The 24,854-nt window shown below is 46.1% G+C and overlaps 1 protein-coding gene and 1 long non-coding RNA gene across 5 annotated transcripts in view; one reads left to right on the forward strand and one right to left on the reverse strand.

Moving 5' to 3' along the window:
• Positions 1 to 428: 428 nt before the first annotated feature.
• On the reverse strand, positions 429 to 20,402 carry LOC140684497 (uncharacterized). 4 transcript variants are annotated; one of them, XM_072931717.1, is made up of 6 exons: positions 19,992 to 20,401; positions 9,823 to 10,142; positions 9,117 to 9,306; positions 8,751 to 8,912; positions 7,631 to 7,689; positions 429 to 7,468 (listed from the first exon to the last, which is right to left on the reverse strand). In XM_072931717.1, exons 1-5 carry the CDS (start codon positions 20,243 to 20,245, stop codon positions 7,644 to 7,646), a joined length of 972 nt encoding a protein of 323 aa, XP_072787818.1. In that variant the 5' UTR covers positions 20,246 to 20,401; the 3' UTR covers positions 429 to 7,468; positions 7,631 to 7,643. The 4 variants fall into 4 exon arrangements, 3 of the variants coding, with proteins under 3 accessions (XP_072787818.1, XP_072787847.1, XP_072787778.1); XM_072931746.1 differs by lacking the exon at positions 8,751 to 8,912 and having other exon boundaries at positions 19,992 to 20,402; XR_012056872.1 differs by lacking the exons at positions 429 to 7,468; positions 7,631 to 7,689; positions 19,992 to 20,401 and adding an exon at positions 11,380 to 14,524 and having other exon boundaries at positions 7,833 to 8,912.
• The window catches only part of LOC121470777 (uncharacterized), a 71,941-nt gene continuing 66,815 nt past the window's right edge, over positions 19,729 to 24,854 (forward strand). Inside the window, exon 1 of the long non-coding RNA XR_012056953.1 lies at positions 19,729 to 20,065. This is a non-coding gene — a long non-coding RNA (uncharacterized lncRNA). The remainder of the gene's footprint in view (positions 20,066 to 24,854) is intronic.

The raw sequence follows: 24,854 nt of genomic DNA on the forward strand, positions 1-24,854 counted from the left end.
TTTATTTTTATATTTTTCATATTTATATTCACATTCGGATTTATAACGTATATTGATGTGTAATTGTATTTTTATAATTTCTTACATTTATTCCTATTATATTTTATTATATTTTATATTTTTTCACATATCTTAATATATTGCTTATATATTTCTATAGTTAGATTTAGATTTCTAAAAGGTTTATATGGCTTCAAATAAACACCCTGCCCCTATCCAAGTAAAAATCTTTTTAAAAGCCCCTTTCTTTTATACTTAAAATAACACCTCCTCCCCATAAAGAGACCCATCAACCATTAGACAAAAAGCCCTAGTGCCAGTCTCATGCTTGCACATCTAACAGGAGACCCTCCCCATAACCAAACAAAAAATCAAAATAACGTACCAAAAGTAGTCCTTACTAACATTAAAAATACAACTCAACCGTATCCAAAAAACCCTCACCTTTATTTCCTCCAAACACCAAATACTCTTCAAATTCTAAACAACAAAAACCATCAGAACATACTTCAAATATAGAAAAGCCTAACCATATAAATATTTGTCAAAGCCCACAAAAACTATAAAACAATCTAATCAATATCCTGCATTAAAAAAAAAAAACCCACTATACAAATTAGTACCATTTGAAATGTAACACAAATAAAAATATTTTCCTAAGAAACATGTCTCCCAATAAGTAAAACCACCCTGTAAAGATATAAGTAATAATCATAACTCAGCAAGCTAAAATTTCTTCAAAACCAAAAGACTTAAAAAACCTTCAATATTTATAAGTAATAACATTTAATATGTTAAGTATTAATGAAATCAAACAAAATTAAATGTCAATACATTTAAACAAATACATTTTCTTTTTATCAATTAAAATTAAGTTTATTATTCCTTACTATCAAAATTCATTCAGTCTAAATTTAAATGTTATTTAATATAACTTATGCTAAATTTTATTAAAAATCATTTCTCTAAACTATACAGTATATGGTCAATTTTCTTAAAAAAATAAAACACCTCCAATTAAAACAACTAAAAGAAAACACTAACAAACGCCTATTCAGAAGTAAAAAAAAGTACACTGTATTATATCATCAATTTCATCAAAAATTCTGTACTTCATTACAATCTCTACTCTTATCTTTTAGAAGCGACACCAAAAAATAGCAATTACTATTCATATCATGCTGTTTGAAAATTTTACTCTATTTCCTGAATATATAAATATTTTTTAAAAGTTATCCTAACTTCTTCAAACACTTACCACTAATATACTAATTATATTATATCAATATATAAGCTTTTATAATAAACAATATTTATTAAATATTGTTATGATATTTACAACCAACTTTCATATACTTTATTATCTCTTTATAGAATGATCTAAAAAACACACATAAAATTTCTAATTCCTACTTTTTTATTCTCAACTTATACAGCGCTTAAACCAAGTTAACTCTCTAACTAATCTCTACACTAACTCTATAATTTAACTTAATGTTATATCATAATTTTAACTATTTTTCAAGATTAAAAAGGTATTCCATTAAAAACCTCCTCCAAACTGTTAAACTTATCACTTTCCTCAGTTATTATTACAAAATCACTTGAATACAAAATCCAACTACAACATTAATTTCTTTTTCTAAGTTTCACACTAAGTAATCACTCTCTCATACATTTCCTCCACCTTCACACTCTCAATATCCAAATCCAAACTCACAATCCTGTCCATAACCACTTTCAAATCTTTAAAAAGAAGTTTACTATATTCAAAGCATCTCAATTCTAAAAAACTTCTAAAAAAATCCAATTATTAAATAATGTAATTAATCTTTAATCCTAACATTTTTACTCTTAAGTACTATTTTTAAAAACATTATATAAAAATATATTAAATAACATTCACCAATTAAAATTTAAACTATAACCTAACCCTAACTCTACCTAAATAAAATAATTAACAACAAACCCAAATATTTTCTACGTCAAAAATAAATTCAAATAATTTTAACTTAACAATTTAACTTTAACAATATAACAAATAAACTTATTTTTAAAATAAACTTGAAAAATCATTATCCACACATAATTATTTAACTTACCACTAATTTAATATTTATCAACTGTTATAAACTCTAAAAGTATGTACAATCTTTTAATACTTACTAATTATATAATTTCACCTATGTTACTAATTATAGATATTATCTAAGTAATTCCTAATTATTATCAATTTCTTCTTTACTACATACATTATTTTACTCTTATATTTCTTCATACTTATAACTGAAAAATTATAACAACTTATATCATTATTTCTCATATCAAAACATAAAGTTTACTTATATCTCAACAAGTACAAAAACCCAAGTAAATTTCAATAAGAAACATAAAATCAGATCACACAAAAAACACACTCACCGCTCCACAAATAAAACACCAATGTAAATACAAAGACAAATTACACTATGGAAATACAAACGCAGATTACACAAGAATTGCAACTTACACCTAACATCGTGTACTACACCCACCAAAATATATAAACTGTAAGTTTCTTTATAAATATAAAAAGCAATGTTATAAAAATCTTATTTAGTAACTTACAAATTATGAAATTCTATCAAATATTTTACTTCTACTCTACTTTATTTACTTTTAATTATGTCACTTTACCAATTAACCAACCAAAAACAAACATTTAAGTAACTTTAACTAAAGTTTCAAGTTTAAATGCTTTGTATTTATCTAGCACTACTCAAAAAAATCCATTCTTTACTTACTTACTTAAGATACCAATAAAAACCATTACAAATAGTCCATATAATTAAAAAGCCCTTACATTATTAACTCTTAATATTAAAATAGCTACCAATTTAAAACAAAAAAGTCATTTATCCATCAATAGTAATCAAAATATAAAAGTAATTTTAAGCTTTGAAACTTAAAATCAAAATGGTAGCATCAGTTTTTATACCACCTATTACTTCAACCACACTAAAACAATTAAATCAATTAAAATATTATCTAAATAAACAATCTAATTCGACATCCCTTACCCTAAATAACTTTTAAACAAATATAAAACTATTAAATACGCAGTTTTACAAAAAACAAAAAAAAAATTATTTTATTAACATACAAATATAAAAATTTAATAAAATGTATACATTTATCTAAAACACCAAATCTACTTATTAAAGTGTACAACTTTAAGAAATATCAAAAATAAGAATAACTAATAAAATATAACAATAAATAAAATTTAACACCATAATTAAAAAATCTTGTAACAAAAGTATACATTTTAATTATATTATTACAATAATAATACTAATGATAACACCTTCTGTATGTTAATACATGCAACAAATGCTTAACAAATCCACCAATAAATTTTTTTTTTCATACAGAGAGAGGGGGAAGACATGGGAATGGGAAAACCAGAAACTCCCACAGACACTGAAAGATTTGATCTGCAGCCTCGGGAGAAGCTGGGATTGATGTACCAATACAAGACACGGGCATTACGCAGGAAAAGAATAAAACAACATAAAATAACTTCTGTTTCTGTGGCTGTCAGTAAGAGCCTGCCCCGAGTGAGTGAGAGAGGAAACTGTGTGGGCACGATGGGGAAGGGTTTGCAGGGCAGGGCTGGGGCTGTGTGCGCTACACTGAGAGCTGACAAGTTCCAACAGAAGGCATTGAACAAAAGTACCCTCAGTGCGGCAGAACTGAGCAGAGGTGATGGGTTCCAAAAGCCAAATAAACCCCGGGGTTAGAAAGTTCTGGCCTGCCTTGGAACAAAGAACTTGTGGCTGCTCCTGAGCCGCAGCAGCTGCTCGCTCTGCAAACCCTCACGCTCCCAGGCGGGTGTTCACCTGAGCACTGAGTGCTCCCAGCCCAAGAGCAGTCCCATCCCTTCCTTGCTAACAGCACAGGGAGAAAAAATGAAAAAAGATCACTCTGGCCAGCAGGGCTCTCTCTCTCTGCGAGGGTTAGGGGCAGGGCCCTGCAGGGAGCAGGGCGCTCCAGCACCGACAGCCCGAATCCAGAGCAGATCCACGGGGGAGCAGCGGGCTGGGGACAGCTGGGGACAGCAATGAGCAGAGCCCATCAGCCTCCCTCTGGGGCTGGGACTGCATTTAGCACACAGCTCATACCAGCTGTGGCACTTACACACCTCAGACTCCTTACCACAAACCAGTTCTGATCTAGCTCTCAGGGTGACCTGCACCTCCTCCCCAAAAACCACAGGAATTAGAATTTCCTGCTGGTTTTACAAACTTCACGGCAGCTTTGCAAATGCAAATCCCAGCAGGTCCCTGCTTTCCAGAGCACCCATCCTCAGCCATCTCCACTTCCCTGGAAAACTGCTCCAGCCCCGGGCTGTACCAAGGTGAGCACAAGTCTGGAGAGGTCAGAACCCTCACCTGGACTGCTGCACTCGGAGTGAGGTCCAGCTACAAATGGAATTCCAGAAACAGCCTCCAAAATGTTCCATAATCACACCTTTAAAATGGCTCCACAGGGCAACAGCTCCAGTGCCAGAGCAGCACCTGCACGAGTCCTTGTGCCAGCCCTGGCTCCCTGAAAAACACAATAAACCAACATCACACAGGCTTTGTTTGCAGAATTCCTGATCCAAACCCTCACCTTTTCTGCCCAGCATTGAGGGAAATCTGACACGGTATTCACAGGTAACCTTTGCTGAGAGCAGCCATCACCCCAGTCCTCCAGCCTGGGCAAGGTTTTGCAGTGAATGGACCCAACTTCTAACCCTGAACCTAAATTTCTGTCAGCTTTTGTTGGAAAGAGACTGGAGATTAAAACCTACAACAGATTTAAAACAGTGCACAAGGAATAACCGGCCCAGACAAAACCAAACCAGCCCATCTCTGCTCCACCCCATTTCTCCCTGTTCTGGGAGAAATACTGATATAATTTGCAAATACTCCCCTTCCCTGCTGCACTATCCTTCACTGCACGTCCCTGGAGAGGATTTACTCCATTTTTTGTGCCCAGCAGCACCTCTGCAGCCCAAATCCCACTCCTCGCAGACACAGCCTGAGCAGAGCTCAGGCAGTGTTCCCAGCAGCGGATGCAATTCCGAGTTCCCTGGATTGCTCACGGGGCACTCGCAGCAATCTCCCCTCAGCCCAGACTCTGTGCTCAGAGGGAAGCGCAGCCCGATGGGACACAGCTCTGGCACCACATTCCCCTTGTTCCTGCTGGCCTGGAAAGCCACAGATAAACCCAGTCCCTCCGACCTTGCACCCTGAACCCCAGGAGAGCCGGAGCTGACCCCAGATCCCGGCGCCCTGCACGGCTGCGCTGACACCAGCACAGGCTGAGCGCCGCCCAGCACCCTTCCTCATTTTCCTCCCTCTGCTCCCAAATCCTGCCAGCCCTCCCCTGCAGCTCCTGCCCCAGCCCCAGCAGAGGCTGGCACCCAGCCCTGCAGCAGCTGGCAGAGCTGGGAATGCACCGAGAGCTCGGCTCCCCGGGCTCCCAGCCCCAGACCAGTCCTTGGGTGCCCGAACAATGCCCAGCCTGCCCCCCTGGGCACAGCCAAACACCACAGCTCCGTCAGCCCCAAGGAACTCTGGCATTTGCCTCTTCCCTGCTGCCCTTTCCCAGCACACAGGGGTACGGCTGGGCTGTCAGAAATGGCATTCCCGAGGCACTTAATCCCAGCAGAGAGGAAAAGGGGAACCCTGCGTCCCTCTGACTTACCCCACAGCGTGGGCAGGACCAGGAGCCCTCCAGTGCACCCCCCTGGTGCTGAAGCCTCTTGGCTCTGGCTGCTTAAACACTGAAGCTTCTGGCAAAGATGGGAGGAGCTTAATGATTTCTCCTGTCCTGAAAGAGAGGAGGAAAAGAGCATTAAGCCCTCTGTGGAAGTCAAAAGATCCCGGCTTTCACACTTCTGCTGTGATTGCTCACCATGGGGTTTTATCCGTGAGAGGGGACACCAATTCAAATATAAAAGCATTTTTATTCCTAACTATTTCATTAAAAGGAAGCTCATTTCTCTATTGCATTCTTAGCCTAATTTTAACAGAACCATTTTTATCCATGGCCCCACTTGTCCGTCATTCAATCCTTTACCAAGGGTACTTTATACAAAGGAAGGGATACCTGGTGCTGTGTCACAAGAAATCCCAAAGAGGAAAGTGTCCAAAACCTCACAGAGAAAGGTTTCAAGGCACTCCAGTGCACAGACAGCTGCTCATGCCTTGTCAGGCCACACCAGTTCTGTCACATCCACCTGAGCTGTGCAGGCGAGGCAAAGGCTGCCCTTCCTCCCAGGGAACACTGTCTGAGACCAGAGAGAGCCATCCTGGGTGAAAGGAATGAAATGAAAATGTTTTCTGGCAGAAAATGAGCGTCTGTAATCAGAACCTCTGGACAGATTTAGTAACACCACTTTCAGATGATAAATACAGGCCATGCCCATCCTTCCAGGCCAGGTGAAACCAGGAAGGAGAACTACAGGAAAAGCAGGAAGACAGAGCCCCTTATTTGGATATATATAGAATGCCCCTGGTTTGGTGGTTTGCCTTTGCTCCTAAGCTTTGGCTTCACCCCTCTCCAGAGGAGCAGGGAATTCCTCCAGGGTGAGGGGGAGTCTGGTCCCACTCCAGGATGTGTCCAGTAAAGGAGGGAATTTGTTTAGAGTAAGTGAGCAGTGTTTTTGTTACACACAAAAATCAAACCAAACAAACACTGAATTGGACTACACCGAGCTGCAACACAGAGTGTTCACAGCAGGCAGAGGCCAGAGGAGCACACAGCACCCAGAAGTACCATTTCACTTGGTTCTTCTGCTCTCATGCATTTTAATTCTGCTTCGCTTCACAGCTGCTACTCTGCCAAGGCCATTTCCATTTTCAGAAGCCTGTGTCACCTGTAGCCAAGGCTTAAACATCACAGGATCTATGTGCACTTCAGTGATCTTACACTAAGTACCTCAGAAACCAAAAGAATAAATCCAAGACTTCAGCTGGGTTAAAAATACCAGAACAACAAATAAGCAAACAAAAACCCAAACCCGCCTTTCCACTAGTTTTAAAAACAGAAGTCTTTACAACCAGCATAAAATGAATGTAACATTTGGATCCAAGCAGAGGTACAATTTAAATGCCAGTATTCTGGAACTGCTAATAACTCTGCAAGTATTTACATGGGTGGATGTGTTACTGGATGGAAAGAATATAATGCACGAAAGAGAAGATTAGCTGTGTTTAGGATGGGAAGAAGATGACTAAAAAATACCTATTGTCTGGACGCTCATGCAATCATCTTCTCTTGACCTCAGGATGGCTGCCAAAAATAGAGAGTGCTGTGTGACCACCATGTGTAGTTTGGAGAGCTTGACTACGCTCTTAGTGAGGATTCTTTCATGTATAGTAACTGGATGGCAACGTTCAGGACCTTCAGAAATGTTTCATCTCTGTAACGGTACCTTTGGGAGAAGGATCACAGAGAAGTCAGACTGTAACCAAACCCAAGAAAACCCACTTGAAGCTACAAGTTGGGTAAGAAATGAGAACTTGGCAAAGAAAATTAACTTGGCAAAGAAAATGAACTTGGTGAAACCAAACCAAATTCAAATGAAAGCACTTACTTGAGCCCTGTCTTCACAAGGTCACACCAGTCATCTGGGTCCACTTCTTCAACCACACACTGTGTGCAGCAAGTAAAAACAGGTGTTGGTTTACATTTGGCACATGGAGCTTCTACAGCAATTTTTGTTCAAGGGACACACTAAGAACACGCAAGCCAAACGCTCACGTGGGATGATCTGAGGTTAACAGGGAAAAAAGCTCTTGGATACAACAATCCTAATGCCTGGCTCAAAAGAAACTTGTTGGTCTGGGAGCAGGGGCTGTATGGAATCAAAAAGCAAGCTGGGCTGTAGGTTCCAAAAACCCAGCGGCTCAATACTCTTCAAACGCCTCAAGTGCAAAAGGATTCTCAACTTGACAAGTCACAGCGAGAGCCTGGAGCAGACTGACAGCTGCACATCCCAACAGTCCTGGGAATGCAGGTGCCAACCTCGCCAGGCTGGAAACACCCTCAGCATGGGATGGACCCTGTGAGGTGGCCCCAGGGCCTGCAGAGTCAGCCAGGTCCTACAAGGGAGTCTCAGCAAAAGCCATGAGAGCGCAAAGGCATTCACTGCCCAGGGACCTTCAGTGTTGCGTGTCACGGGGATCCCTGTTCACTGAACTCAAACCAAGGCAACAGTATACAGAGGGAGTGACCAAGTAGTGTTCTTCAAGATCAAAGTCTGATTTCTATTCCTGATCAACCAGACTTTTGCCCCAGACTTCAGATGGCATGGCAGATGGGTCTTGGCACAAGTATCTCTATCAGCTTCTTTTAAAAAAGAAGGTGATAACTTAAATTTTAAAAATTAAATTAATTAATTTATAATAATTAATTAATTTTAACTTCTTTTTTTTTTTTTTTTAATTCCACTGGTAACCTTTGATTTCTTTCTCCTAAATACCTCAAGCTCACACATTCAAAGGGGATTCGTACCAGAAAGTCATCATCAAGAACACAAAACTGCCTCGTATAAAGGATTCTCAGGACTCGGAAAAAGCTATGAAAACTCCATGGAAACCAGAATCCATAAAACAGGAAATCGAGTCCAATCTGTATTTACAAAATTACAACTGCCCAATCACACATATGCATACACAAAGCAGATAAGCAGTCTCACCAATAATTCCTCTAACCTCAGCAGCACGGACCTCTCCACTTCTTGCTTGCCTTCATCTTTACTGCTGCTGTACATGGCAACTAACCCCTTTACGCAGGCTGAGAAGAGATGTCTCCTCCAGGAATGCAGCTCCTCTGAGTTTTTGAGCACCGTGGATATGGCATCTGCCACGGCCCAGCTGCAGAGAGATAGTTGTTGATTTTCTTATTAACATTTTAACTTGGTTTTGTATATCTTAAAGATGTCTTGCTGCCAAAGTGCAAAGCAACAGATTCTCGGAGGAGAGGACGCTGTTAATGCTCCCATTCCTATCACACTGATTCCCAGGACAAACTGAGCCCTGGGGGAGACACACACACACACACACACACACGCTGCCCACCTCTCTTCATTGCCTGCTCTCTCCGGAGCAGCAGGAAGGCAGTCCATCAGGTTGTGCAGCCCTTTGCTTCCCGGAGGTGGCAACAGCTTGGAAAGAATTTGCAGTTTCACAGTGGCCTCAGGGTCCTGAATTGCGGCACCGAGCTCCTTCCACAGGGCTTTCCTCAGGACAGGTGTGACAGCCGAGACAGCTGTGGGGAGAGCAGAAGGCACAGGTTCCTCCACCTGCAGCTGTTAAACAACACACTAAACCTAATTTTTTTCTAATCCAGCCCCAGACCACTCAATGTCTAGGAAATGATGCTACAGCAGCTGCTAATCTGTTACAGAGAAGTGCTACACAGAGGCTCACTTCTTTACCCATCCTCTACTTCCCAGGGTCTGACAAGGCCTTATCACTGCTTGACCTCGTAGGCAGAGCTACAGCCCCATTCAGCCTGTTCCTGTCAGAACAACTGACATTTGTTTACAAACCAACAAAATCGTTATCCCTACCTAAATACACCCATAATGCCTCAACCCATTCCCAGGAGGGCGGCAGGAGGGGCGGGCGCAGCCCTGTTCCGACGCCGCTCCACCCCGGCCCGGGAGCGCCGCGACCGCGCCTCCGCCGCCCGCCGGTACCGGCCCCGCCGGGCCGCCCTCGCGGCTGCCATCCTTCCCCGGCGCTGCCGCGGAGCCGCCTTCACCGCTTCCCTTTTACTCACACACACCGCCCCGCTCGCCGCCGCCCCGCGCCCCTCCGGGCCCGTCTCGGTGGTAATTGGAGCCGCTCTTGCCACTTCCGCCACAACTCGGTGGTTTTTGGGCCGCTCTGGCCGCTTCCGCCCCGTCTCGGTGGTTTCTGTGGCCGCTCTTGCCGCTTCCGCCCCGTCTCGGTGGTTTTGGGGCCGCTCTGGCCCCCCCGCGCCGTCTCGGTGGTTTTCGGCCCGGCGCTGGCCGGGGAGCTGCAGTACCGCGCTCTGCCCACAAGGCGGCAGCACTTTTCAAGCGACCAGAGACTCGCAAGATGGCGGCCCGTGGGGACCTGGACGGAGAGAGGCGTATTACGCCGATGCCCGTCGGCCCCCGCCAAAAACCCGCACGCTCGCGGTGCTGCTGACCCCACAGCCCCTGTGCACGGCACCGGAACCGCCGCGGAAAATCCCGTCGGGGGGCGCCGGCGTTGGGGACCATTCAGGCAGTGTAGAAAACAGACACGGGTCCTCGAATGCCGACGTCCTCTTTTTCGCGCCATCTCGAGAAGGTCAAGCGAGTCCGCGACAAGCCACTCCCAAGATGGCGGCCGCGGGCGGCGGGCTGCAGTACCGCCCTCTGCCCACAGGGCGGCAGCACTGCCGCCCGCCACCGCCGGGGGCCGCCGCTCGCCTCGGGGCCGCGGGCGGGGCCGGCGGCAGAAAAGAACGGGCGCGATGCCCTCCGGAACCTGCCCTGCAGCAAATGCCCCAAAACATCCCGCGCGGAAAAGAACGCCAGCAAAAAAACCCCTGCCTCTAACCCAATAGGGACCAAAAGCAAAAACCTTCTCTTTTAAACTGCATTTCAAGCTCTTTTATTTTTATATTTTTCATATTTATATTCACATTCGGATTTATAACGTATATTGATGTGTAATTGTATTTTTATAATTTCTCACATTTATTCCTTTATTACAATTTATATTTTTATGCATTGCTTAATACATTGCTTACATATTTCTATAGATAGATTTCTATTTCTAAAAGGTTTCTATTGCTTAAAATAAACCCCTGCCTCTATCCAAGTAAAAATCTTTTAAAAACCCCTTTTCTTTTAAACTGCGTTTAAATTTATCTCTATATTTCGCATTTATATTCAAATTTACGTTTAAAATGTAGATTGATGTATGGTGTTATATGAAAGTATAAAATAGAAATGAAAATAAATATTCAGAAGAGATAGAATAGAAAAATCTCTGCATACATTGAATATATATTTCTATATTTAGAATGATATCAAAATAAAAGGTATATTCATTTTTCTTCCATTAAAACCCTGCCTCTAACCAAATAAAAAGCAAAAAAAAAGCCCCTTCTTTAAACGATACTTGAATATTTATATATTGTTTTCATCATTATAGTCACATTTGCATTTCTACTTTATAGTGACGTATTTAGAAATATATATCATATATATATATCTATCATATATATATATATATATATATATATATAAAGGTAGCAAGATAGACAAATTATTATTTATATTATATTTCACACATACTGCTAATACTTATTTTTACTTACCTTTGAATTTTTTATATAGATCCCCAGCAACAATATTTAGAGCATCTGCAAATAAAAGACTGGGAAACAGTTATTTTACTCCATCAGAACTTGGGAAAGGCCAGATTTAGATCTCTCCAAAGGGTCAAAGCTACATAACACCAGTTAATACCATTTACTGTAGAAGCTGAACTGATTTTGGTCTACACATAAGTTTCCTGTTTCTGCCAAACTTCTGCATGAATATTAAAAGTCTGAAGAATGACCACAAGCAGATCACCTAAACCTACAAGCTCACTGTTTCCCATTTTTAACCATGCCAGGATCTTCTCTTTTGATCACGTGAGTGGACATTTCCCTCTAAAACCTTCTGACCTAACCAAGAAGTCTCACCATTACCAAAGTTTCACACCAAAAGCAAAGCACCTCTGTCTGTATCATGCCTGCTGATGGTGCCAGCACACAGTATGGCCCAAGGTGTCTGCCCCATGGATTTCCCCGGGGTATTCACACTTTTCCAAAGGTAGCCAGCACCTACGCTGACTCTGAAAACAATTGCCCTTGCAAGAAGGGTCCATGGCAGCTCGGGGCACTCGTGGTCAGCCACAGGGCCTTGACACACAGAACAGGATAAAGGGACTTGGAGGATTCCCACAGCTGGCCTGCACTGACAGATAGAGCAAGTCCCTTGGGATTGTGGAGTGAATTCTGCCTCCCAAGGACTGCAGGCTCACATCCACACCCAGGACTATTCAGAAGAGCTGCAGCAAGAGCAGACATCGGGCAGCTCAGGGTTTCTCTAAGCCCAGTCCTACAAGCCTGTGGGAGCCACAGGTAGCCAGGAAGTTCCTGAGAAATCCAGACCCTCAGCCAGCAGCACAAAGTCCCAGAGCTGCCAAATCAGAGAGAACTGCCTTCCACCTCTTTTCGCTCACACACTGGTGCTGAAAACTGCCAGACAGGCTAAAAGTCACTCAGGGAGATATAGAGGGTGTTACTGATAAAGAGTTCTAGGGAAGCTGGATGGCCAGCATCCATCAAACTATCTTCTGGGAATCCCAGCTGTCACATTTCACTCCACTTTTCCCTTTAACTCAGGCTTTCCCCTTCCAGAATCAATTCTTCCTCCCCACCCTCTCCCACTCCCTGTGCAGATAGCTGGCAACACGCACAAGCTGGATCCACATGTGGTCACTGAAATTTGGCTGCACAGCTGACCTTTGCTGCTGCCAAAGGGAGGGAATTCCAGGCCAGAGCACCCCTCTCTGCCTGCCCTTCACTTTTCAGAGCTAATTGGCTTTTCTATCCCTTTCAGCACAGCACAGCATGGCCTCGTGGAGCTTGAAAAGCAGCAGTGGTTTTTATCACCATGGTGCAACGGAGAGAAGACTTCAGAGCATTTTCTGGGAACGCCACATACAGTTATATTACACTTGCAGAATTGTCTGGCTATTGTGTCTCCTAAGTCACACAGTGGACTACAAACAGTGCTGTTTCAGTGAAACTCTCTACAACCACTGAAAGTAAGTCACTAACTCTGTTAGAGCAGGCAATGGACTCACATGTTCACAAAAACTGACTACACATGCTAAAGCCAGACGCTTTGTAGGTAAATGAGAAACACCTCTGGTTTGGGGCCCATCCCTCAGGCAGCAGGTTTTTTTTGCATGGACAGGATGATTACTACTTGCGGGGCTATATGAAACATTTACCTTTTTATCCAAGTTATGAAAGAATAGCTTTGAAAAGCACAGTAATCCAAGGCCAAAAAGACAGGCAGACAAATGGACAGATTTCAGCCACTCGTTTGGTTTTCTTGGCGAGAGCTTTTTGCTCTTCCAAGGGCTGACCTTATGCATTTGCCAGGTCTGGATGATCCACTTGAAAAAAAAAAAAAAAAAAAAAAAAAAGGCTTAAAGGAAATTTCAACAGCAGACTCTTCTGGAGGTGTCTTCTGTCAATCTCCAGCTTCCCACAGGACTTGGTGCTTGTCTGGGGCTTTTGAGGAACAGCTCATAAATTGCTGCTATTCAGCCACTGGCAGTTGAATCCTGCTTTATTTAGTTTTTGGAATCTTGTAGTGGATCCTCCCTGCTTCCTTCCTCCAGTCCCTGCTCACATTTAGTTTCAGTTTCCTGGAGCTAAGAGTGTTGACCCCTTTAAAAGCAGCAGCAGCAGCAAGAAAACCACAAAGCAAGAAAACCCTGTCCTGACCATAAATGTTGTACCCTCTGCATAGAGAGAAACTCCACCAACTTTTCAGGAAGAAGATGCAACAAACTCTTTTGCAGCATATCCTGATATGACAGCCTTGCAGCATACAGAATCCAGCCTAGCAAGGAAAAAATAAAAAAAAAAAAAAGTGTTGTGTTAAAAAAAATGCACAAGGAAAAGGTGCTATTTTACATGGATCACAGTAAAGCCACAACAACCTAAGGGTTAATTTCTTCATGAGAATGTTTGAAGTCTAAATTTGAAATCTGTTGTCAACTGCAGCTGGCTAAAATGGAAAGGGCTACATTTCTTTGCTTACCTTGATGCCTACTGGGATCTGCTTTAGGGCCAATTTTGCATGAAGCTCCTGGGAATTACTCATCTGTCTTCTTGCATGAGATGAAATATATCTGTTAGAAGGTTGCAAAATGTGTTAGGATGCATTGCAGTGCTGTGCTCTTCCAGGACAGAGGCACAAAGTCTGATTCTTACCGTAGCTGGGACTTTGGGGATTCCCAGAGCCATTTTCATGGCATCTAATTTTAGGTCCTTTTCAGACAGATTTGTAATGACAATTTGGTTTATAGCCCCTCCCTCTGTGCCAGGGGCAGGAAAGTCTATCAAAGCAAATGAGGGAATTCTTCATCCTGGAATTCTGCAGGAATTCCCAATCCCGGAAATCCGGGAATTCCCCATCCTGGAATTCCGGGAGTTCTCAACATTGGAAATCTGGGAATTCTCAATCCTGGAATTCCCCAGCCTGGAATTCCGGGAATTCCCGCTGCTCCCTTTGCCTTTGGAGCTGCCCTTCCTGGCAGAATTCCCAGATTTCCTGGCGGAATTCCCGGATTTCCTGGCGGAATCCCCGGATTTCCCGCCGGGATTCCGGAATTTCCTGTCGGAATTCCCGGAATTCCGGGTTTTTTCCGGGATCTCTCCGTGCCCCAGCAGCTCCCGGAGCCGTTTTCGCTCCAGGGGGTCCCGGTAATTCCGGCTCCCGTAAAACTGAGCCACGGAAAGTTGGGAACGCACCGGGATTCCCGGAATTCCCGGATTTCCTGACAGAATTCCCGGATTTCCTGATGCCATTCCTGCATTTCCAGCCAGGAGTCCCGGATTTCCCGTTGGAATTCCTGAATTTCCAACTGGAATTCCCGAGTTTCTTTCTGGAATTCCTGAATTTTCCGCCAGAATTCCTGAATTTCCTGTCGGAATTCCCGGATTTCCGGCGGGGATCTGCAGCCTCCGGGCCGGCGCCGCTTTCTCCACGATTTCCTGGGAATTTTGGGAATTTTTTTTGGTATTTTCTGGAGCTGCTCGGAGCCGTTTGGGCGGGGGGGTCCGGAATTCCCAGCGGGAGCTGAAAAAAAAAAAACGGGAATGAGGGAGGGGGGAGGGGCGGGAATTCCCAAATCCCAAAATTCCCAAATCCCCAATTTAGGGGATTTTTGGGGAATATTTGGGTTTTTTTGGGATTTAGGGGATTTGGGTGTTTGGGATTTTGGGGATTTTTGGAGGATTTTGGGATTTAGGGGATTTTGGGGGTTTGGGATTTTGGATTTAGGGGATTTTTGGGGGATTTTTGGAGCATTTTGGGGTTTGGGGGGATTTAGGGGATTTTGGGGTTTGGGGATTTTTGGAGGATTTTGGCGATTGGGGGATTTTTGGGGGGGATATTTGGGGGGTTTTGGGGATTTGGGGGACTTCAGGGGGGATTTTTAGGGGATTTTGGGGGTTTGGGATCTGGGGGATTTTTGGGGTTTGGGATTTTGGAATTGAGGGGATTTTTGGGGAATATTTGGGGTTTTTGGGGATGTAGGGGATTTGGGGGTTTGGGATTTGGGGATTTTTGGAGGATTTTGGGGTTTTGGGTTTTTTTGAGGTCTAGTGTTTTTTGGGGGGGTTTGGGGGGGGGGGTTTGGGAATTTGAAATTTAGGGGATTTTTGGGGGATGTTTGAGGTTTGGGGGGATTTTTGGGGGATTTGGGGTTTCAGGCTCACCCGGGCGGGTCCCGGCTCCGTTTCGAGGCGGTTCCGGAGCTGCTGCGGATCCGGGAGAGGCTGAGCAGGGCCGGGATCCCGGGAACCCGAACCCCAAATCCCCAAAATCCCAAACCCCAAATTCCCAAATCCCCAAAACCCCCCAAACTCCCAAAACACCAAATTTCCAAAAATCCCAAACCCCCAAAAAACAGATGGCAAGGTTCTCCCCCCCCACGCAGTGCGCATGCGCGGTTCCCTTTGCAGTACGCCCGCTTTGCGCATGCGCACTGGAATTTCCGTACAGCATAATGGCCGCCTTCTTACAGCAGAGTTCCATTTTCCGTACAGTGTCATGGCCGCCCTGCGCATGCGCACTGGGTTTTCCGTACAGCATCATGGCCGCCTTCCTACAGCACAGTTCCATTTTCCGTACAGTGTCATGGCCGCTAAGCGCATGCGCACTGGAAATTCCTCGTCTGCGCGCAAAGCACCAAGCCTGTTTCCTGACCAGAGCTTGTTTTTGAGGCTCGGGCCGCCCGAGCCGCCGCCGCCCCCCGCCCTGCGCTCACAGACACCGCCCCGCGCGCCGCTCGCCGCGCGCTCCCGCCCCGGCACCGGCGGCTGCAGTACCGCCCTCTGCCCACAATGGGGGCAGCACTTTTCAAGCGAGCCCGCCACCAGGGACTCGCAAGATGGCGGCCCGTGGGGACCTGGACGGAGAGAGGCGTATTACGCCGATGCCCGTCGGCCCCCGCCAAAAACCCGCACGCTCGCGGTGCTGCTGACCCCACAGCCCCTGTGCACGGCACCGGAACCGCCGCGGAAAATCCCGTCGGGGGGCGCCGGCGTTGGGGACAATTCAGGCAGTGTAGAAAAAACAGACACGGGTCCTCGAATGCCGACGTCCTCTTTTTCGCGCCATCTCGAGAAGGTCAAGCGAGTCCGCGACAAGCCACTCCCAAGATGGCGGCCGCGGGCGGCGGGCTGCAGTACCGCCCTCTGCCCACAGGGCGGCAGCACTGCCGCCCGCCACCGCCGGGGGCCGCCGCTCGCCTCGGGGCCGCGGGCGGGGCCGGCGGCAGAAAAGAACGGGCGCGATGCCCTCCGGAACCTGCCCTGCAGCAAATGCCCCAAAACATCCCGCGCGGAAAAGAACGCCAGCAAAAAACCCCTGCCTCTAAACCAACAGGAACCAAAAGCAAAAACCTTCTCTTTTAAACTGCATTTCAAGCTCTTTTATTTTTATATTTTTCATATTTATATTCACATTCGGATTTATAACGTATATTGATGTGTAATTGTATTTTTATAATTTCTTACATTTATTCCTATTATATTTTATTATATTTTATATTTTTACACATATCTTAACATATTGCTTGTATATTTCTATAGTTAGATTTAGATTTCTAAAAGGTTTATAGGGCTTAAAATAAACCCCTGCCTCTATGCAAGTAAAAATTTTTTAAAAACCCCTTTCTTTAAACTCCGTCTAAATTTATCATTATTTTTCGCATTTATGTTCAAATGTACATTTTTATTGTAGATTGATGTATGGTGTTATTTATAGTCTATCTCTTCCTCATACTTATTTTTATTTACATTTTATATTTGTATATTTATCTGTATACATTGATTATCTATTTCCATATTTAGAAAGATACCAAAACAAAATGTATATTCATCATTTTTCCATTAAAACCCTGCCTCTAATCAAAAAAAAGCAAAAAAATCCCTTTCTTTAAACGCTACTTGAATATTCATATATTTTTTCATCATTATAGTCACATGCACATTTCTCCTTTATATTGATGTATCTATAAATATATATTATATAGATAATAAGGTAGCAAGATAGATAAATTTTCATTTTAATTCTATTGTACATACCACTAATACTTATAGTTACTTACCTTTGAGATTTTATATAGCTCTTAACGTATTTAGGATATATTTCTATACATAGATTTCTAATTTTATTTTATTTATATTTATCATTTTCTAATAAAACCCCAACCTACTACCAAATAGACAATTAAAATCCCCTTTACTTTAAACTATATTTAGATATTTCTTTATTTCTATTTTCGATTTTCACAAGTACTTATATATTCTATCACAGTATCTTGAGGTACTATATTTCGAGCTATAATTCCTATGACATATAATGTGTCATAATAAGACATATACAGTAAAATATGCATTATGTACTGTATTGATTCCTATTATTTAGTCATATTTATATATCCACATGTATTAATTATACGTTTCTAAATGCATATTTATAATCTACATGTATATGTATATAAACATATAAAATACCCTATATCAAACAATATAATACCTAATAGTAATGGATAACATTATTCATGTTACATGTTTTATTTATATGTTTTCCGTTCATATTTAAAATTGAAGTTTTATATTCCTATTTTCATATTTATGCATTCCTTTTGTTTCATTAGAGTTAAAACTTTGCAGTTCTAATCCAGTTCCTCAAACTAAAATGCCAAAACAGCATCAAATTCCCAACAATGCCGTCCAAAATATTCAGAAAGGTTCCACAGCCAACCAACTACCGGCAAAAAAACCCGCACTACACTTCTTTCACTAGCGGTTCTTATCACATCACAAAAATGACACACATATTTTTAAGAAGACCTATAGAATGGTAGTGAGGGTGGGGGGAGGTAGGTGATTCCCAGGAACAATTAGCTATTTAACATTTCAATGTCAGTACTTAGCCCAAGCCAAGTGTCGCAGCCAAGCGAAACCCACACAGCAAATCACAAAAAAACATTAAGAAAAAAAAAAAGCCAACTAACTCACTATACTCCAAACCATACAACAGACCCCGAACGTTTCTTAGAAAAAAAATAAAAAATCAAACCCCAAAACTCTACCACTACACTAACTCATAAAGAGAACCCAATACTCTATAAAATGAACGAAAAAAACCCACCAAATAATTACCGATATAACAAAATCGGAACCACGAAGAAAGAAAAGATTCACCACCCAAATAAAACAACTACCTAAAAAGATCCACCATAGAAATACCCACGTTCCCAAAAACAAAACTAATAAAAAGCAACAACCAAATACATCAAACTACCAAAAAAAAAATCATATTAACAACAACAAAATAATTATTCCTAACTCAATAAACCCATAATGCCTCAAACCATCAAAACACAAATACCACTTAGAAATAAGCACGTCGCCAAAAGAGAAATGTAACCATAAACAATAACTCCCAAATTCCCTGCAACAATAAAACACACACGGCAATCAAATAAGCCAAATGAATAAAACCCCTATAATATAATAAACAAGAATACAATCATCAATATAAAAAAAAAAAAAAAACTAATTAAGTACAGGACACTACCTCAAGCCACCAAAACAAACACTACGCACTCACGCCAATAAAAGCCTCCACAACCGAATTGAAAACCTACCCTCTACTTCATGCTACGACCCAGAAAAACCATTGTAAGCCTTTAAAAACACATCCTTTAAAAACATAAGAAACGATCAAAAAGAAATCCAACAACAACACTCAAGCCAAAAAAACCCCTTGTCATCAGCGCCCGAAGCGAGAACCGTAACAACCAAAAAGTGCCCCACGGCCCTTCTCCTACACCAACTCCGGACAACAGAAAACGATCCGATGAGTTCCCCAGAACCACCTCACAGCCACCCCAGGCAGGAAGGCTGGAAAATGAGAAGCCGCGCTCCCGGCAGGAAAGCGGCTCCTCGGGCAGGCACAGGCGGCGCCGCGCCGGGAGACCCCCGCCCGCTCCCCCCGGCCCGGCGGGGCCGGCACCGGGCCCGGGGGGCCCCGGCGGCGCCCGAGCCCCGCGCCCGGAGCGGACGGAGCGGCGGCACCGGCCGGCACCGGCGCAGCGCCCGCGCCGCCTGCCCCGCCCGCCGGCCCGGCCAAAGCTCCCCTCGGCTCCGCACGGCTCGCACCGGCGCGGCTCCGGCAGTCCCGCGGCAGCCCCGCCGCGCCAAACTCCCCTCCCGCCTCGGCCATCCCCAGCCACTGCCAGCGGGGCTCCCGCGCCGGACCCTTCGCTGCCGGGCCAGGGGCAGAAGCAGCACCCCAAATGCAGCGGCACAGCCCCATGCCCACCCTGCCAGCGCTGCCACAGCTGTGCCTCCCTTCCTTTGAAGCCCCGAAACTGACGCCACGCTCGGGCGCTCACCCCACTGCAACAAGGGCAAAGAAATGTGGGCTCCCCTTCCATCGCATCCCCTAGAAATAGAAAAGAAGGGGCTTGCCTCAAATGATGGCAAAAGGCAGAATTTTACCTCAATCCAAACCCCTTAAAAGGAGGGACAACAGGGCAGCCCCCTCATTTCAACTTCAGGAGGACGAAATTCAAAAGGGAAAGGAGAAAAGTCCCCACTACAAAGGCGCACCGGCTCACCTATTTGGCCGCTGCTTCTCGGCACAAAGGTTTGTCCCTCGGCGCCTCCTTCGAGCAATGCTCCACGTCCCCAGGTGCGTATCCAGGCGATCCCCCGGACCCTGTCCGAAGCGCTCACCGTCCTTCCATGAAACAGCCCCGGGAGCCCCCCATAAACTCCTCTTCTCCAGCAGCTCTGTGCAAAAGCCCGTGGCGGCAAACCCTCGCCCTAAAACAACCTCCCACCCGGCAGGAGCCGCCCCCTCCCTCCTCATCCTCACAGCTCGCACCTGGGGCTGCTCTGAGCCCTCCTCATCCTCACAGCTCACACCTGCGGCTGTTCTGAGCCCTCCGCATCCTCACAGCTCACACCTGTCACAGTTGCAACTCTCCAACAGCGGCTCTCCTTCTCCAGCACACAGCCCACTTCTCACAGACACAGATCCAACAGAAACCTGCTACGGGTGTTGGCTTTTATTAATCCATCTGGTTACACGATTAAAACATATACACATACCATACATCCTGTTCTAGTTTCAGTCACAAGGCCAGCCCCAGAGTCCCAGTGCCAGCCCCAGAGTGACTTTGCCCCCAGCCCCACTGGTGGCGTCGCAGACCATAAGCATATGAGTGCATTGGAGTGTTTTTCAAGCACAATGTTAGAGCCCCATCTCCTCCCTACAGATCCTGTTCTAGTTTTAGTCACAAGGCCAGCCCCAGAGTCCCTGTGCCAGCCCCAGAGTGACTTTGCCCCCAGCCCCACTGGTGGCGTCGCAGACCATAAGCATATGAGTGCATTGCTGTGTTTTTCAGGCGCAATGTTAGAGCCCCATCTCCTCCCTACAGATCCTGTTCTAGTTTCAGTGACAAGGCCAGCGCCAGAGTGCCAGTGCCAGCCCTTCGGTTCCTATGGTGTGTGCAGTCCCTTTGCCAGGCCAGCAGTGATTAGAGCACCCACCCTACAAATGCCCTTTCCCAGCCCCAGTGATCTCAGCTTTTGACCCACAAGCTTTATTATACTGCCAGCTCTCTTCTTCAGCTCCAGCTCTGCGTTTCTCCAGCTTCACAGGGGTGATCTTGGCCTTGTCTCCAGCTCAGCGGCACTTCAGCTCAGCCCGCGGGGTGTCTAAACCCAGCCCACCATCAATAACCCAGCCCGCAGGGATCTGACTGCCACCCAGCAATGGCCAGCCACTATGTGTGCCCCTGTATCACTTGAATTCAAGGCCCACAACCCTGTTCTCAGCCATAGAATTCCTTATCCGTTTTCAGTAACAAGGCCAGCTGCAGAGCCCCTGTGCCAGCCCCAGAGTGACTTTGCCCCCAGCCCCACTGGTGGCGTCGCAGACCAAGAGCATATGAGTGCATTGCTGTGTTTTTCAGGCGCAATGTTAGAGCCCCATCTCCTCCCTACAGATCCTGTTCTAGTTTCAGTCACAAGGCCAGCTGCAGAGTGCCTGTGCCAGCGCCAGAGTGACTTTGCCCCCAGCCCCACTGGTGGCGTGGCAGACCAAGAGCATATGAGTGCATTGGGGTGTTTTTCAGGCGCAATGTTAGAGCCCCATCTCCTCCCTACACATGCTGTTCTAGTTCCAGTCACAAGCCCAGCCATAGCATCTGTGTCAGAGGCGTAAAGGGATGTCGCCGCAAGCAGCCCATATTCCCTGTGCCAGCGCCAGAGTGACTTTGCCCCCAGCCCCACTGGTGGCGTCGCAGACCAAGAGCATATGAGTGCATTGCTGTGTTTTTCAGGCGCAATGTTAGAGACCCATCTCCTCAGTACAGATCCTGTTCTAGTTTCAGACACAAGGCCAGCCCCAGAGTGCCAGTGCCAGCCCTTCGGTTCCTATGGTGTGTGCAGTCCCTTTGCCAGGCCAGCAGTGATTAGAGCACCCGCCCTACAAATGCCCTTTCCCAGCCCCAGTGATCTCAGCTTTTGACCCACAAGCTTTATTATACTGCCAGCTCTCTTCTTCAGCTCCAGCTCTGCGTTTCTCCAGCTTCACGGGGTGATCTTGGCCTTATCTACAGCTCAGCAGCACTTCAGCTCCAGGCGTGGGGTCTCTAAAGCCAGCCCACCATCAATATCCCAGCCCGCAGGGATCTGACTGCCACCCAGCAATGGCCAGCCACTATGTGTGCCCCTGAATCACCTGAATTCAAGGCCCACAACCCTGTTCTCAGCCATAGAATTCCTTATCCGTTTTAGGTAACAAGGCCAGCTGCAGAGTCCCTGTGCCAGCCCCAGAGTGACTTTGCCCCCAGCCCCACTGGTGGCGTCGCAGACCAAGAGCATATGAGTGCATTGGGGTGTTTTTCAGGCGCAACGTTAGAGCCCCATCTCCTCCCTACACATGCTGTTCTAGTTCCAGTCACAAGCCCAGCCATAGCATCTGTGTCAGAGGCGTAAAGGGATGTCGCCGCAAGCAGCCCATATTCCCTGTGCCAGCCCCAGAGTGACTTTGCCCCCAGCCCCACTGGTGGCGTCGCAGACCAAGAGCATATGAGTGCATTGGGGTGTTTTTCAGGCGCAACGTTAGAGCCCCATCTCCTCCCTACACATGCTGTTCTAGTTCCAGTCACAAGCCCAGCCATAGCATCTGTGTCAGAGGCGTAAAGGGATGTCGCCGCAAGCAGCCCATATTCCCTGTGCCAGCCCCAGAGTGACTTTGCCCCCAGCCCCACTGGTGGCGTCGCAGACCAAGAGCATATGAGTGCATTGGAGTGTTTTTCAGGCGCAATGTTAGAGACCCATCTCCTCCCTACAGATCCTGTTCTAGTTTCAGTGACAAGGCAAGCCCCAGAGTGCCAGTGCCAGCCCTTCGGTTCCTATGGTGTGTGCAGTCCCTTTGCCAGGCCAGCAGTGATTAGAGCACCCGCCCTACAAATGCCCTTTCCCAGCCCCAGTGATCTCAGCTTTTGACCCACAAGCTTTATTATACTGCCAGCTCTCTTCTTCAGCTCCAGCTCTGCGTTTCTCCAGCTTCACAGGGGTGATCTTGGCCTTATCTCCAGCTCAGCAGCACTTCAGCTCCAGGCGCGGGGTCTCTAAAGCCAGCCCACCATCAGTATCCCAGCCCGCAGGGATCTGACTGCCACCCAGCAATGGCCAGCCACTATGTGTGCCCCTGTATCACTGGAATTCAAGGCCCACCACCCTGTTCTCAGCCATAGAATTCCTTATCCGTTTTCAGTAACAAGGCCAGCCCCAGAGTGCCTGTGCCAGCCCCAGAGTGACTTTGCCCCCAGCCCCACTGGTTGTGTCGCAGACCAAGAGCATATGAGTGCATTGCTGTGTTTTTCAGGCGCAACGTTAGAGCCCCATCTCCTCCCTACAGATCCTGTTCTAGTTCCAGTCACAAGCCCAGCCATAGCATCTGTGTCAGAGGCGTAAAGGGATGTCGCCGCAAGCAGCCCATAGTCCCTGTGCCAGCGCCAGAGTGACTTTGCCCCCAGCCCCACTGGTGGCGTCGCAGACCAAGAGCATATGAGTGCATTGGGGTGTTTTTCAGGCGCAATGTTAGAGCCCCATCTCCTCCCTACAGATCCTGTTCTAGTTTCAGTCACAAGGCCAGCCCCAGAGTCACTGTGCCAGCCCCAGAGTGACTTTGCCCCCAGCCCCACTGGTGGCGTCGCAGACCAAGAGCATATGAGTGCATTGGGGTGTTTTTCAGGCGCAATGTTAGAGCCCCATCTCCTCCCTACAGATCCTGTTCTAGCTTCAGTGACAAGGCCAGCCCCAGAGTGCCAGTGCCAGCCCTTCGGTTCCTATGGTGTGTGCAGTCCCTTTGCCAGGCCAGCAGTGATTAGAGCACCCGCCCTACAAATGCCCTTTCCCAGCCCCAGTGATCTCAGCTTTTGACCCACAAGCTTTATTATACTGCCAGCTCTCTTCTTCAGCTCCAGCTCTGCGTTTCTCCAGCTTCACAGGGGTGATCTTGGCCTTGTCTCCAGCTCAGCGGCACTTCAGCTCAGCCCGCGGGGTGTCTAAAGCCAGCCCACCCTCAATATCCCAGCCCGCAGGGATCTGACTGCCACCCAGCAATGGCCAGCCACTATGTGTGCCCCTGTATCACTTGAATTCAAGGCCCACAACCCTGTTCTCAGCCATAGAATTCCTTATCCGTTTTCAGTAACAAGGCCAGCTGCAGAGCCCCTGTGCCAGCCCCAGAGTGACTTTGCCCCCAGCCCCACTGGTGGCGTCGCAGACCAAGAGCATATGAGTGCATTGGGGTGTTTTTCAGGCGCAATGTTAGAGCCCCATCTCCTCCGTACAGATCCTGTTCTAGTTCCAGTCACAAGCCCAGCCATAGCATCTGTGTCAGAGGCGTAAAGGGATGTCGCCGCAAGCAGCCCATAGTCCCTGTGCCAGCGCCAGAGTGACTTTGCCCCCAGCCCCACTGGTGGCGTCGCAGACCAAGAGCATATGAGTGCATTGGGGTGTTTTTCAGGCACAATGTTAGAGCCCCATCTCCTCCCTACAGATCCTGTTCTAGTTTCAGTGACAAGGCCAGCCCCAGAGTGCCAGTGCCAGCCCTTCGGTTCCTATGGTGTGTGCAGTCCCTTTGCCAGGCCAGCAGTGATTAGAGCACCCGCCCTACAAATGCCCTTTCCCAGCCCCAGTGATCTCAGCTTTTGACCCACAAGCTTTATTATACTGCCAGCTCTCTTCTTCAGCTCCAGCTCTGCGTTTCTCCAGCTTCACGGGGTGATCTTGGCCTTATCTCCAGCTCAGCAGCACTTCAGCTCCAGGCGCGGGGTCTCTAAAGCCAGCCCACCATCAGTATCCCAGCCCGCAGGGATCTGATTGCCACCCAGCAATGGCCAGCCACTATGTGTGCCCCTGTATCACTGGAATTCAAGGCCCACCACCCTGTTCTCAGC

Source organism: Taeniopygia guttata, chromosome 1 (genome assembly GCF_048771995.1).
Source record: "Taeniopygia guttata chromosome 1, bTaeGut7.mat, whole genome shotgun sequence".
Classification (NCBI taxonomy): Eukaryota; Metazoa; Chordata; class Aves; order Passeriformes; family Estrildidae; genus Taeniopygia; species Taeniopygia guttata.